The following is a 15,826-nucleotide window of genomic DNA, read 5'->3' as shown; positions in this document are numbered from 1 at the left end:
AGTGAACGGAAATAAAATCGGCCATTCATGTTGAGCTATATTAGAATCGATTGGGTAAATTTGAAAGTGAAAGTACAAATTTTACATTTAAAAAACATTCTGTATGTATTCAAGAAGAAGAAAATTGCAAGGTCTATCGTCATGCTTATACCATTATGTATTATATACATTTTGTAACGTGTGTCACTTGAAATTATCTATTTCAGTTGTTTTATTAATTTAAATTTTAATCAAAAGAATATAGCTTTTACCCTTAACAGTATAAACATTAAGAAATCCCCAAATCAAAATAATCACAGCAAAATAAAAAGAAAAGCGAAACAATCCACAATATCACTAACAAAATACTCAGCAAACTATCCGCTATTCGTGCCATTACGACAAATTGCATTGTTACTCTCAACGGTCCTCGAGGAGAGTCGGGCGAGCCACTAGGCGAGTAACTCGCCCGTGCGAAGGCAGCACGGACATGTTCCTATTGCGCAGCCGAGTCCAATTTTTTACACGAACCAAAGTAACTACTGGGTGATTGTGAGGTCGTGATACTGAATGACAAAAATGTATTAAGATCATACTTAACATCATACCGATATAAAATTCTAAAGAAAATATAACCTCAGGGCCCATAGGTTGCGTCTACGTAGAGCCCTAAGGATGCCCAATTTCTTGGTCCAATGTGTATTTGCGTCTCACATTATTTTTTAAGAAAATAAGTAAACCATATCAATATACATTATACTTAGCAATAGGGATGATGACACATGTTGAATTTTATAACAAAATCTAGTAAAATGCAAATGAGCAATTTATCACAATAATGTGCATATTAAAATAATATATGGAAATAATACAAAAATACAGAACCTGAAAGTTTCAAAATTCAACTTCCAAAAAGGAAAAAAGTAAGGGTACCATTCGATTCCTTACATTTTATTCAAAAAAAGATTGTATAGCAACTATATACATAAACGCAATTTTCACCGATAAAAACGCAATTTTCTTGTTTTGTCCATACTTCAAGATGGGCTCTCAGTGACCTTGACGTCACGTTCACTTATCGTTTTTCGTTCATATATCGTTTTAGGAGCGTTTCGCGAGTGAAGCACGACTGTCGTCGGGCTTTGACTATCAATTCTAACTTTTGTATTGATTTAATGCAATGGGTTCCATATAGACATTTGATTCTAAAAACAAACCTGATCGATTGATATCATTAATGAAAATTTTCGGACCCGGGTATGTCCTTAAACTACGTCCAAAAGAAAGGTATGGGCACTGTGAATGACATCTCGCTTTGTGTGGTAGGGCACAGGACAGCGGATGTCATTCCAGATCTAGAGCAGAGCCCAACTGGGGAGGTACCTTACAGAAAACCGCAGCCAAATAACACTAGACCCTACTCATAGTGTTGTGTTCCTGCCGGTGAGTAAGGTTGCCAGAGATCGAGGGAGAGGAGTGTTAATTAGGGTCGGCAACGCGCATGTAACTCCTCTGGAGTTGCAGGCGTACATAGGCTACGGAGACTGCTGAACATCAGGCGGGCCGTATGCTTGTTTGCCACCGACGTAGTATAAAAAAATGGTCATCTAGCCTAGTTACCTTTAGTTTTATGTCAAACTAAATTTATTGTCTTAAGAGTATTAAAAACATATAAAAAAAAATTACAAGTTCGAAATGTCACGGAACGTGTAGTGTGCTTGGGATTTTTGTTAACGATGAAGTGATTTTGCAAGAACGAGGGCTACCGTTTTTGTGCCCACCAGTTGGCGCCACTGTAGATGTAGGTCCAGAAAAACAGATCTCAAAATTATTCTATGCTTATTTTTATAAAATCAATACGTTCTAATATACACAAAGGTATTTTAACGTCTAAATGTGCCATTTTTTCAACCTGTTTAATTTTGCATATATTTTAGTTGGCACTTTTTTTAAACCACTAACATTTATTGAGCTATATCATGATTAATCAAGGAAGGACAAAGATTTACGACAATTATGAATAAGGAGTGAAAATTCCCGATAAAAAAGCTTGAAAGTTGAAACCCCCAAAACTTCTATGCATTTGACATTTTGAAAGACCTCCATCTACACTAGCGCCCCTAGCGGCGAAATTAAACGCGATAACTCTCATTAATATCAAATATAAATATATAGTGCAAACTATTATCTATCACGTGATAGCTAGAATCTTCAAAATCTCAGTCGAATCTTAAAATGAAATATATAACTCCTTAGCTTCTAATCTTAACCAATGTATTGATATAAACGTTCGACTCCTTTGCACTCAAAACGTTAGGAATAACATTTCATTCGTGTTTTGCTTTTTGCATTAGTATTATACTTTATACTTTCATAGTTAATTTTACTGCGCGCGCATATAATGTACTCGTACATATTGAATTAAAGAGTAGATGGCAGACATGTCAATAAACTTGCATTCCCAAACATCTTTCTCGCATTAATACCACTGGGGGAATATCCGTATAACACTTAACAAAATATTATTAGTATTGTGATGACGGCCGTTTGCTTATGTTACCTGCATTCACTTTAAACTTTAAACTAACAGAGCTGCCTTTGTATTTATTTGACATTAATTCTCTTTTATTCAGCCCAATGTCAACTTTTCCCGGTATTAGGGCGTACATGTGAAATATTTGTTGAATAACGGGTAACTGGTGGTCTCTTTCCCAGTTAAAATGCAGCTCTTATAACTCCTGTTACCCCTTATAACTCCGTTAAATTGCTGCTACAACGCTCTTAAGCAGCTATGTGAACTTAAAGCTGCCTAAATTTGTGCCCATTTAAGAGTAATAAGAGCTGAAAACTCGTTGATTCTGCTCTTATACAGCTTTTATATTCAGCTTCAAGCGTATTCGTACTCCATTATAAAATCTGTGCTACTTGGGCAGTGTGAAAAAAATTAATGGGCCCTGGAGGGAACTGCCCTAAAACCTTAAGATAGCTCATTTTACTTAAATGAAACATCATTTTAGTTTAAATAGAAACAAAACTGCATTCAAATAAATTTTTTTCTTCAATTTCGCTTGTCTAAAAATATTCTTGAGTACTAAATATTCGATTTTATGGATATTTTGTACGACAGACGAGACTATCACGGTTCATGAGATACAGCCTGACAGACAGACGGACACACGGACAGACAGACGAACAGTGGAATCTTAGTAATAGCAAAGATAGATATAACTCCGTAATAGATGGATACAGTCTTAGAAAAAAACGTGCCGCAAAAATCACAAAAATTTGATTCTCGATCAGAGGGCGCTACTACCTTTGGCCTACTCTCATATAGAGGGCGTTGACGGTTTCGTTTGTTATTTAACAATTTTAACTCATGTCAGTGAAAGAACATGGGTCAAAATAATAAAAATAATTAATGCAAATTAAAAAAAAACATTTATCCATATTTAAATACATTTTATCGTATTTTAATAAATCTTCATTTTTAGTTTTAAAGTGTGTCGATAGATGGCAGTGAATTTACTGTGGTTACAAAATTTACTATGACAGTACCGCTCTATAATATTATATCCTCTCTTTGGTAATAGGGTCCCGTTTTTACCCTTTGCGTACGGAACCCTAACAACCCCTGTGTACCCCGAGTGGCTACGTTTACCATCCGGCAGGCCGTTTAATTTGTCGCCGAAGTGACATACAAATTTTACTAAAAGGAAAAGCTTTATGATACACGTAGCGATCGCGTAGCACCATTTTCCGCTACATACTATATTTTTTTGTTTGCTACGGGCTACGGCGTAGCACTTTGTAGCAAACCTTGAAAAACTGATGTGGAATTCAGATTTAAAAATCGTGATTTTGTTATTTGTGAAGTTTTCAACCAAAAGGTACCACATTGTCGCTAGTCGATAAGGTTGATTTCACATTGAAGCGATATGGAAATAGCGCCTTATTGACAACCGACAATAAGTACCCTTTTGGTTGAGGATGGCACATTTTATTAATATGATAAGAACACTATGGTGCGAGCGAGTTGCAGTTGAATCGTGTCAAGGTGGTACCATAAACGTGATTTTTTTTGCCGTGTTTTGCGTAATGGTACGGAACCCTTAGTGCGCGAGTCCGACTCGCACTTGGCCGGTTTTTATTTGTTTGCCACCGTCGTGGTGTAAAAAAAGCACAGAACGTGGTGCAAAAAGAACACATGATCACAATGCAATACTTCTGATATGCTAAACCAAAATCGTGCAAACATTCAAATTAAGTTGTAATTAAAATGTAAACTTAAATCCCAATGCTTGTACATATTAAATGTACCAAAGACAGGAAAAACTAAATTAAAAAAAACTAAAACTAAAAAAACATCCGGTCGTTAATTAACATTACATGCGAGTTTTGTGTGTGAAGGTAGCGGAGCCAGATGATTACTTTAAACCGCCTTATTGTACATATTAAACGTACCAAAGACAGGAAAAACTAAATTAAAAAAAACTTAAACTAAAAAAACATCCGGTCGTTAATTAACATTACATGCGAGTCTTTTGTGTGTGAAGGTAGCGGGGCCAGATGATTACTTTAAACCGCCTTATTTATTTAAGACGCCTTTTACGACGTCCGTAAGTTCTAACCAGTATAATCCAACTACATTAGTCTTTTTAGGGTTCCGTACCCAAAGGGTAAAAACGGGACCCTATTACTAAGACTCCGCTGTCCGTCCGTCTGATCCTCTGTCTGTCACCAGGCTGAACCGTGATAGCTAGGCAGCTGAAATTTTCACAGATGTATTTCTGTTGCCGCTATAACAACAAATACTAAAAACAGAATAATATAAATATTTAAATGGGGCTCCCATACAACAAACGTGATTTTTTTAACTTTCAAAACGGATAAAAAAACGAGATCTCGACTGATACTAGAAATGAGGTAAAATTAAATTCTTTTGTTTTTCAGAGATGTTCGAAATTTGAATTCCATTATTAAATCGTTATTACGCAATAACAACGTTTTCACAGATAAGAAATGTTGTAACAAAACAGTTTCTCTTTATTCTAGCCATAATTTGCGGTTTTTGAACGCATTTAGAGTTCCCGTTCCCGGGAACGTTGCCCATTTTGTATGGGGAAATTTCCGAGTGGGAAATTTTCCAAACTAAACGCATAACAGACGGTTTATGATTATGTGTGTAGTCAAAGATTGTTATATCTGAGCGTAGGCAGTGAGATCTGCTTATACTGGCCAGTCATTAAATTAAGTAAAACTTTTTTTTATAGCCGCCCTACACGCAATCTAAATTGAAAGTGTAAACCAGCAATCGGATCATTTGGGTTACTTTTGGATTTGTGTAAGTAAATTTAATCCTCCTTTGGCCACCCAAATGAGTACGGTTCAAAGAAAGTTTGTTACGCCATCTATCTCGCACTGAAGAGAAATAAATTATATTAAATCGCATTTAGAAACGGGTCTATCGCGAATTTATTTTGTTACCTTTATTTACCGACGTTTCGACACAGGTTTCACTGGTCGTGGTCGCGGCTAACTGACGTCCCAGCAAAATGTCAGAACAGAGATTTGTGTGACTACCCCACGAAAAGTGCATTTAAAGTTCGAGGTAGACATCACATTTTCAAACCACCCACTACACATAAAAGTTAATTATTGTCAATAGTCCGACACACAACACTCACAACATCCGCGCACACATCCGAAGATAGATCCCTTGGCTTTAACTTCTGGATCACTGGTCCCCAAGTTGCCGATAAGTTAAAACCATCTTCCCTATTAAAATTTCTGGGGTGCTTCTTGATTTCAATCGCTTCTCGAACAACTCGAGGATAATAATGGCGTTCAGTGGAGACAACTTTTGGTTTATGAAGCTCAATCCAGTGATTTGCGCCGCATGTAAGTAGATGTTCGGCGATCGTAGACCCGTTTCTAAATGTGATTTAATATGTGTTTAAACCGCGAGTTTTAAAAGAAGTAAATTACTCATAAAAGCTAGTAGGTATTAAAAAATCTTTATATATTTTTATGGCGTTATTCGTAAACGCGTTACTGCCCTGAATCAGCTATGAATCGTTTGTCTTTATCTGTCATTTTGACTTGTATTTGTAAGAAAGGGATAAAACATAATTTAACTAAATCAGGCCCGTGAAGTTTTATGAATAAGGGGCTTACAATAAAGTGATAACTGTCACATATACATTACGACAACGTCGACGACAGCTCACCAAAAATAAATGTGAAATTTCATTATTTAAATATTATTTTTAGGGTTCCGTACCCAAAGGGTAAAAACGGGACCCTATTACTAAGACTCCGCTGTCCGTCTGTCTGTCTGTCACCAGGCTGTATCTCATGATTCGTGATAGCTAGACAGTTGAAATTTTTACAGATGATGTATTTCTGTTGCCGCTAAACAACAAATACTAAAAAGTACGGAACCCTCGGTGCGCGAGTCCGACTCGCACTTGGCCGGTTTTCTTCTTTACATATTTCTAAAACTATTTATGGTCACTACATCATAAATAACAACAGGGCGAACCCGTCAGCGTTTCCGATAAAATGGCGGGTCCTAATGAACGCTCGTTCCTTTTTTAAACGCCATTGGTCCCCCGAAGTCGTTCCATTTTCAAATTTATAGACCGGCCGGCGTAACGGACGCATTTCCGCGAATTTCGCCCGAGAAGTATTCGAAATTTAGAAATCTGAAAGCCTACAAACACCGAAGTTTTGGAAATCGCACGCATCTTCCTCTGTCACACTAATTACGCCTTAATTGGAGCAAAGATAGATATAACTCCGTAATAGATGGATACAGTCTAAGGAAAAAACGTGCCTCAAAAATCAAGAAAATTTGATTTTCGTTCAGAGGGCGCTACTAGTTTTGGCCTACAGTCGTATAGATGGCGTTGACGGTTTCGTTTGTTATTTAACAATTTTAACGCATATCAGTGAAAGAACATGGGTCAAAATCATAAAAATAATTAATGCAAATAAAAAAAATCATTTATCTATATTTAAATACATTCTATCGTATTTTTATAAATCTTTATTTTTAGTTTTAAAGTGTGTCGACAGATGGCAGTGAATTTACTGGGGTTACAAAATTTACTATGACAGTACCGCTCTAGTATAAGTTACTCTATGATTGGAGTAAAATCCCGTAATTTGCGGACTTCGGTGTACGCAGTAGGCCCTCTGATATTGATATATGCATCGTAGTGCATCTTTCTAGTGGTGCGAACGAGTTGCGCTGAGTGATGTCAATTGTCAAATCAATATAGGTATATAAACCTGAATCTCATTTTTGTCCTCAATTGTAAAAATATTATTCTAGTTAACTCGCATGTCATAAAAATGTACATCTGGTCTCCCGCGATACAGGCCTAGCCTAGTGCGGGGACTCCTGGAACCTCCGAATGTTAAGTCAGTTATGCACCAACTCTTTTCAGTAACTTGTGATATGTACTTACTATGTACTACAATTGTATTCGTTCTGTGCAATAATTTTTTTTTTATCTTTATCTTTATCTTTAATATCAAATATTTCAAAGTTCGAATGTCTCCGACGCGTTTATGACGTGGTTTTGGCGAGAAAATACTTGTTTTTTCGATGTTTCGATAAACATTTTTTGCGTAAGAGTGTAATTTGGCCGCTTGCTCAATTTTGGGTTCTTGTACAATAAATAAATAAATAAATATTATAGGACATTCTTACACAGATTGACTAAGTCCCACGGTAAGCCCAAGGAGGCTTGTGTTATGGGTACTCAGACAACGATATATATAATACCTATATATAAATACTTAAATACATAGAAAACACCCATGACTCAGGAACAAATATCTGTGCTCATCACACAAATAAATGCCCTTACCGGGATTCGAACCCAGGACCATCGGCTTCACAGGCAGGGTCACTACCCACTAGGCCAGACCGGTCGTCAAAACAATAAAAGTTGGTTTATGTCTCAGAGTTGTTCGTTTTATAGCTTGGATGGAAGATTTTTTGAGGGATCTCAAGTAAAATGTAACGAATACGGTGCCATCCATTTTCTATAGGAAGGTAAAAATTTTTTTGCGATTTTGTGATTGATCCCGTACTAAAAGTTGCTCAGTACAATCGCAAAACCTCCCTGGCAATGGGAATGCACATATTTTTGGCCACCCTGTATATATTTATGCCCTTGACTGTACCTATATATTAGCCTAAAATAAACTACAGCCGACTATACATTGTAGTGGTATCTCAGTTCGTTAGCCCATCATGCAAATGTGGAGCGCTGTGTTTAGTTTCCATCTGGTTCACGAATAAATCCATGTTAATAGTTGCCGATGGTCTGATTTGTTTTAGGGATCCGTATCCAAAGGGTAAAAACGGGACCCTATTACTAAGACTCCGCTGTCCGTCTGTCCGTCTGTCTATCACCAGGCTGTATTTCATGAAACGTGATAGCTAAGACAGTTGAAATATTCACAGATGATGTATTTCTGTTGCCGCTATAACAACAAATACTAAAAACAGAATAAAATCAATATTTAAGTGGGGTTCCCGTACAACAAACGTGATCTTTTTGCCGTTTTTTGCGTAATGGTACGGAACCCTTCTTGCGCGAGTCCGACTCGCACTTGGCCGGTTTTTATTTGCTGGTTTAATTCTATCATTTGTATCAAATATATTTCTATTAAACATTGCATTTAAAACAATTGAAACAAGTTTCTGCCCGCGACTTCGTCTGCATGGAATGATGATGATGATTTGTGAAAACTGTCCTATGTCCTGTCCCGGGCCTAAATTTATCACCAAATTACATCTAAATTGGTTTAGCGGTTTAAGTGTGAACAGCAGGTAACAGACAAAGTTACTTTACGTGAAATATAAACGTAAACTCAAATAAATGTCACATATAGAAACAATAACAAGTCTTCGAGAACAGTTAATCATATATTTTCATGTGACTTGTTATTGTTCTAAATCTCGACCCACATATTCCGTTGAGTTTCACACAACTTTCTCGCTTAAAAAAGTAATTTAGGTATGTGAATCGACTTTAATCCTCAAACGTATTTACATATATCGTACACGTATGTATTCTCGAAAGCAGAGATCAAAGCGTAACAGAAGGCTGTATAAAGCCATTAGCTTGCCGGCGACAATCAGCAAATCGCCCTGTGAAACCAACCCTATTGCTTTGCTTGTCAGAAGGAATACATTAGTGCCTAGAATACCGCCCTGAGCGACACCCGTATGTTAAGTCGACGATATGTCACTAGATTAAACAGTTGTAGTTTGATAACGTCAAAAGTCAGTGAGACATACGAGTATGAAATTCTGAGATGTTACTATCTCTGGTGTAATGCCATGTTAATTGCCTATGTTTTTATAATGTATCTTTTGCCTCTGTACTGTCAGAAATATTTTTGTTGTTCTTGTCTATCATGCTTTTACTAAGAATTTATAATTTGAATGAATTGCGAGTTTCTTGTTGTTGATTTAAGTAGTGTCGATGGTGGCAGTATTTTTATCCAGCTGTTTCAAAAAGCATCGAAAGCTTTTGACATGTAAATTATATCAGAGAGCTGAATGCCGTTCAGATAAACTGCATGAACGCTGCTGAAGATCAAGATACGTATCGTTAGCTCATGAAGGTCTGTAAAGCCCTGCGTTACCATAGAAAGAACAACAGCATATTTATCTTCTTTTTACACTGTTTAGCCCAAGCGCCTTGCTTTAACATAACTTCCATAAAACACAGCAGACATTTCAAATTTTTTTTAGCCTCCAAAGTATTAAATGTGACGTTTTCAACTAAAAGGTACCACATTGTCGCTTGTCGATAAGGTTGATTTCGAATTGAAGCTATATGGAAATAGCGCCTTATTGGCAACCGACAATAAGTACCCTTTTGGTTGAAAATGGGACAAATATCTACTTACGTTCAGTGTCACTGGTATCAGAGAGAGGAGGCTCGTTGGCGATGTACTGTCGGCCGCTGAGCAGGTTGCTCTCTACAACTGGTCGTTTGTCTTCCAGCTGCCTTCGGAACGCGCGGTGGTCGTCCTGCAAAAGATAATATAACGTCAATATTATTGTTTTCTATTTTCTCATTATTTGTTTGTTGTTTTGTTTTTCCTCTCATTGTTTATTTTGTTGTTACTTGAATGTTAATCTTAAGTTAGTTATTAGTAAGGTCACTACCGAAAATCAGCGCTGCGGCTAGCCGTGGCATTACCTACCACGTGGCAGTCCTTTTTTCGTCCGCTTCTTTTACACACTCTCTTATGTAACCTACCATCATGTGACGTTAATAAATGTAACAATTATTGTAAAAAGGGTATTACCCTTTTTAACATCAAATACATTTATGATATTGAAAATCTAAACATTTATTTATTCACAAAACATAATGACATACATTTAAGGACGTATATCCAGCTCATTAATGAATATTATATGGGTCCTAGAAGAATATAATATTATGCTATATAAACTATGAAACACCATTCTGTATTAGATTATATATAATAGTTATCTGTCTCAGATTAGTCTCCTCCTTCTTGCATCGGTTTTCTCATCACTGAGGGTCGTGGTCACTTCCAGGGAGCAGCTTCTCTTGGACAATTTGCCGCCACCTCTTTCTGTCTGTCGCCGAGTGTAGGGCACCGTGGAGCGTTACATCAAGGGCTGAGCGAATTTGGTCTGTCCACCGCATTGGGCTTCTGCGTCTCGGCTTATCGCCTTCAGATTAGTCTACAGTATTTGTTTTACATTGTCTATTTTAGACTTCTATGAGAGATCATTCTTGGACATCAGGACAACTTCAAAAGGTTGACTTCATAAAATAGCATCATAGATATTCAACAACCAAACAACAAAAAATAACTACACAAGGCATAAAACGAAAAAAAAAGCTCCATAGATGAAATAGGTAACTTTAAACTTTAAAGTTAAAAGTCATTCAAGAACAATGATATAAATCCCGTAAAAGTTGAAGATTCCTAAGTAAAGATGATAAAACATGATACACTATCGCGGCAGGCGCCATTATTTTTGTTTCGCGCGGATTTATGAGACGAAGCGGGCGTGAAATATCGCGTAAGAATCGAAGCCCTATAGATGTTGTAAAGTAGATCTGTTATACGGATAGTCTGAGAGCTAGACAATAAATCGGTGATGTGATACCTACATAAACTTACACAGAAACTGAGCAAACTATACACTGATATAATCTGCAAGATTGACGAGATAGCTCTGCCTGATTGAAACACATTTCTTAAACCGATTGCAAATAAGGTTTTTAAGTAGCAACCTACTGCCTGCTGGGCATTCATCGTATAAAAATGAAACCACGACACGAAAAGAATGAATGAATGAATGAAGTAGCAACCACGTAAGGAAAGACGCAGCAGAGGAGGAAAATCCATTAACAAACCTGAATATCGTTCTGATTTAAATATTCATAGGTACCAGGGATGTTGCGAATATTCGCATCCGCATCCGTAACCGCGGAACTTGTTTTAATGTTTTAATGTTTATTTGGGCACAAACGGTACATGTTTCTTATAACTAGTGTCTTATACATAATTCATAAACCAGGACAGTTGCCACCACTTAATAGCTCATAAAAGAAAAACAAAATACGGGATAACTAAACTTAAAGATTAACAACGAGGGTCGAATTAGGACAGGGGCTAAATTAATGAAGATAAAACTATTTTTATACATTAAATTTGCAATTAAGTGTAAAGTTACAGTGTATTTAATTCGTTTGTTTATTTAACTTTCGCATTATTTTCAACATGCGCATCCGCATCCGCATAAAATCGATGCGGAGCTTGATGCGGATGTGGAACGGGAAGGTAGGTACAGGAACGTCTTAGCGGCGGCGTAAGTGCTAGGTAATTTCGTCATTAGCCAATAGGAATCTCGTTTCGTTTTTGTGATTCTTTGATCGAGCACTTTAGCCTATGACGGACAGCGACAAGAAGTGAAAAGTTTGTTTTATTTGGACTTTAGTAAAATATTGTGGGGCACCTATATTCTTGTTCAAATACTAAGTTTCGTTTTTTTTTTAATAAAAATTACTAGTGTAATATTTGTCATTTTTTTGTGTGCCTAATCTTGACATCCGCATCCGCATCCGCATCCGCGGATGTGAGCCTTTAAAAATCTGCATCCGCATCCGCGTCCGCGGATGACAAAAAATCGGCATCCGCAACATGTATATAGGTACATTATTTGAACACTTCATACATGAAAAGGTTGCACGATTGGTGTTACTTAATATGTTTACGAAAAAGGAATAAAACCTAAATCTACGTATTTAAAGGACTAATAATATATATATCATTTAACATATTTATTAAAATATTACGACCGACATTATTCTTATTCCAAAAAATATAATTTGATAACTTTTTCTTTACTGACTCTTGGCTTAGACATGATAAAATATCATTCTCCTATATACGTTACGTATCGGTATCGGTAATAAAGTTTATGGCCCTCAAAACGGGGTATATACCCGTTATGCGGCCCAATTGTTTCTGATAGGTAGTTATAAAAACACCAATTGACTGCGTTAAGACCCCTTTGTCAAACTAATAAGGCATGTATACTATATTTGTAACTATCTGTCTTATTAATGAATCATAACGGTCGCTAGTTAATTAATGTTATAATTTTCGAAATCTGCACCCTTGAAAACCCAGAAAACGAATCCGATGACTGTTTACAAAGATAGATATAACTCCGTAATAGATGGATACAGTCTAAGGAAAAAACGTGCCTCGAAAATCAAGAAAATTTGATTCTCGTTCAGAGGGCGCTACTAGTTTTGGCCTACAGTCGTATAGATGGCGTTGACGGTTTTGTTTGTTATTTAAGAATTTTAACGCATATCAGTGAAAGAACATGGGTCAAAATCATAAAAATAATTAATGCAAATAAAAAAAATCATTTATCTATATTTATAAATCTTCATTTTTAGTTTTAAAGTGTGTCGACAGATGGCAGTGAATTTAATGGGGTTACAAAATTTACTATGACAGTACCGCTCTAGTATAAGTTACTCTATGCTTTTTATTACGAAAAAGTACATGTCCACCGTTTTGGAATCCAAAACGGTAATCAACTAATCATTTTTCAAATCCGCACCTCAATAACCTAGAAAACGATATCCATGACGAATATACGAAAAGGTACTTACATGTCAGAAATCTTGGATTCAAAAATGCCCATAATTTTTTTAATTCGTACCGTGGTGTGGTAATCACATTCCTCTATATTTTAATGATTATATTTTTATTGTCTACATCAAAAGCAGAGGAAAGGTAATCCAATTTTAAAATGAAAATGGTTTAGCAGTACCGCCTAAAACTCGTACACCAACCAGCTAGCCCGCTAAATAGAGCTAATCCAAGCCGTCAACAAGCTTAATCAGTTGCGGGATCACGCGCCATTTTGCTCCGCCATTTTGGTTTCGTCCGCGCCGCAAAATGGCTGACTCGTGTTAACAAATTGTTAGCACGGGCTGCTAAATTAAGCTACGTACGAAATTTCCGTTTTTGAATATGAATGTGGTTTAGTTTTATTGTGTTTATATTATAAAATTCGTTATAATTAAAATGGACTGACCATATGGTCAAAATTATAGGGAGCTGTTTTGGATAAGATGTAAAACCATTCGTTATAAGATCTAGCTATAGACATCTGTCTTTTGTGGATGATTATTGATTTAGAAGCTTAAGTTATGTGTAAAGCTCTAATACCTATACGATACTTTGGTTACTCAAAACAAAGATAGATATAACTCCGTAATAGATGGATACAGTCTAAGGAAAAAACGTGCCTCGAAAATCACGAAAATTTGATTCTCGATCAGATGGCGCCACTAGTTTTGGCCTACACTCGTATAGAGGGCGTTGACTGTTTCGTTTGTTATTTATAATTTTATCGCATAACAGTGAAAGAACATGGATCAAAATCATAAAAATAATTAATGCAAATAAAAGAAATCATTTATCCATATTTAAATACATTTTATCGTATTTTTATAAATCTTCATTTTTAGTTTTAAAGTGTGTCGACAGATGGCAGTGAATTTACTGGGGTTACAAAATTTACTATGACAGTACCGCTCTAGTATAAGTTACTCTATGCTCAAACTATGAAGAAGACTGGACGCAGCAACAGTAAGTGTTATCCTCTAACGGCCCAGAAGCCTACTAAAAGGCCTCCCATTTTATTTTGAATCTTCATTTTAACAAATAGAAATTGCATGTGTCATGACAAGCTTATATTTGTGGGCTGCTAGAGGTTATAAAGGTAAAACTCAAATCACATTGTTGCTTATTTGTATCAAATATAGCATAGAGTAACTTATACTAGAGCGTTACTGTCATAGTAAATTTTGTAACCCCAGTAAATTCACTGCCATCTGTCGACACACTTTAAAACTAAAAATGAAGATTTATAAAAATACGATAGAATGTATTTAAATATAGATAAATGATTTCTTTTATATGCATTAATTATTTTTATGATTTTGACCCATGTTCTTTCACTGATATGCGTTAAAATTGTTAAATAACAAACGAAACCGTCAACGCCATCTATACGACTGTAGGCCAAAACTAGTAGCGCCCTCTGAACGAGAATCAAATTTTCTTGATTTTCGAGGCACGTTTTTTCCTTAGACTGTATCCATCTATTACGGAGTTATATCTATTTTTGAATATAGCGATTCGCTATTGACAAAATCCCTATAAATAGGCTCACTGAAGTGCCAACCCTAAATCAAAACAAAATACTAGAAACGTTTACGAATTTAATTAGTATAGTTTGGACATTAATTACGTCCGGGATAGTTTAATAATTCCGAGATTCGTCCGATTAGTGGACCGCAATTTACATTATTATTCGTTGCGATACTTGCGATATTAAATTTAAAGCAATTATTGTGTAATTAAGCTTAACATAGATTGTAAAATCTGTGCCTGTCTGATTGCAAAATATTTGCACTAGGCATAAATTATAAAAAAGTAAGTCTTTATTCTTTCAATTTAGGCATTTTATATTGCACAAAAACAAGGCTTATTTTTGTATGGTTTTCATAGAGAAACCCGGACGAAACGAGAAACCCTGGCGAAAGGACCCGGATATGTCCTTAAACTACGTCCAAAAGAGAGGTATGGGCACTGTGAATGACATCTCGCTTTGTGTGGTAGGGCACAGGACAGCGGATGTCATTCCAGATCTAGAGCAGAGCCCAACTGGGGAAGTACCTCCACCTTACAGAAAACCGCAGCCAAATAACACTAGATCCTACTCATAGTGTTGTGTTCCTGCCGGTAAGTAAGGTTGCCAGAGCTCAACGAGGGAGAGGAGTGTTAGGGTCGGCAACGCGCGTGTAATATCTCCGGTGTTGCAGGCGTCCATAGGCTACGGTAACTGCTTACCATCAGGCGGGCTGTATGCTTGATTGCCACCGACGTGGTATAAAAAAAAGAAGAAATAAACCCTTTTGAAATGCCATTTGCCCTGAGAGAATAATACGGTGGGATTTATGTTTTCAAATAATTATACATTAAACTCATGTTTCTTTCCTATCCTCCTTCCTATATCCTCCTTCCTGCCTTTCCTCCTTCCTTCCGTTCCTTTGAATATGTGGAATATTGAGAAGTGTGTGGTGGGTAGAGATGTTCTGGAATGTCATTACCCAACTAAGAATATTACTAGTAATGACATTCCAGAACCTCTCCACCCACTACACACTTGTCAATATTCCACATATTCGAAGGAACGGAAGGAAGAAGGAAAAGTGTCCGGTCTACATTAGAAATGCTT

General features: G+C 36.5%; 1 protein-coding gene and 1 long non-coding RNA gene across 4 annotated transcripts in view; one reads left to right on the top strand and one right to left on the bottom strand.

Annotated features, from left to right (window-relative positions):
• LOC134747452 (dystrophin) overlaps nt 1-15,826 on the bottom strand; it is a 628,976-nt gene that overhangs the window by 108,188 nt on the left and 504,962 nt on the right. For all 3 annotated transcript variants that reach the window (XM_063682144.1, XM_063682104.1, XM_063682221.1), the window contains one exon: nt 9,916-10,039. In XM_063682144.1, coding sequence (XP_063538214.1) covers nt 9,916-10,039 — 124 coding nt within the window. The remainder of the gene's footprint in view (nt 1-9,915; nt 10,040-15,826) is intronic.
• On the top strand, nt 1,225-15,326 carry LOC134754642 (uncharacterized). Its single transcript, XR_010128961.1, has 2 exons — nt 1,225-1,301; nt 15,208-15,326. It is a non-coding gene; the product is annotated as an uncharacterized LOC134754642 (long non-coding RNA).

This window comes from Cydia strobilella, chromosome 1 (genome assembly GCF_947568885.1).
Source record: "Cydia strobilella chromosome 1, ilCydStro3.1, whole genome shotgun sequence".
Taxonomy (NCBI): domain Eukaryota; kingdom Metazoa; phylum Arthropoda; class Insecta; order Lepidoptera; family Tortricidae; genus Cydia; species Cydia strobilella.
The sequence above is the reverse complement of the archived record's forward strand: the minus strand, read 5'-3'. Positions and strand labels throughout refer to the sequence as shown.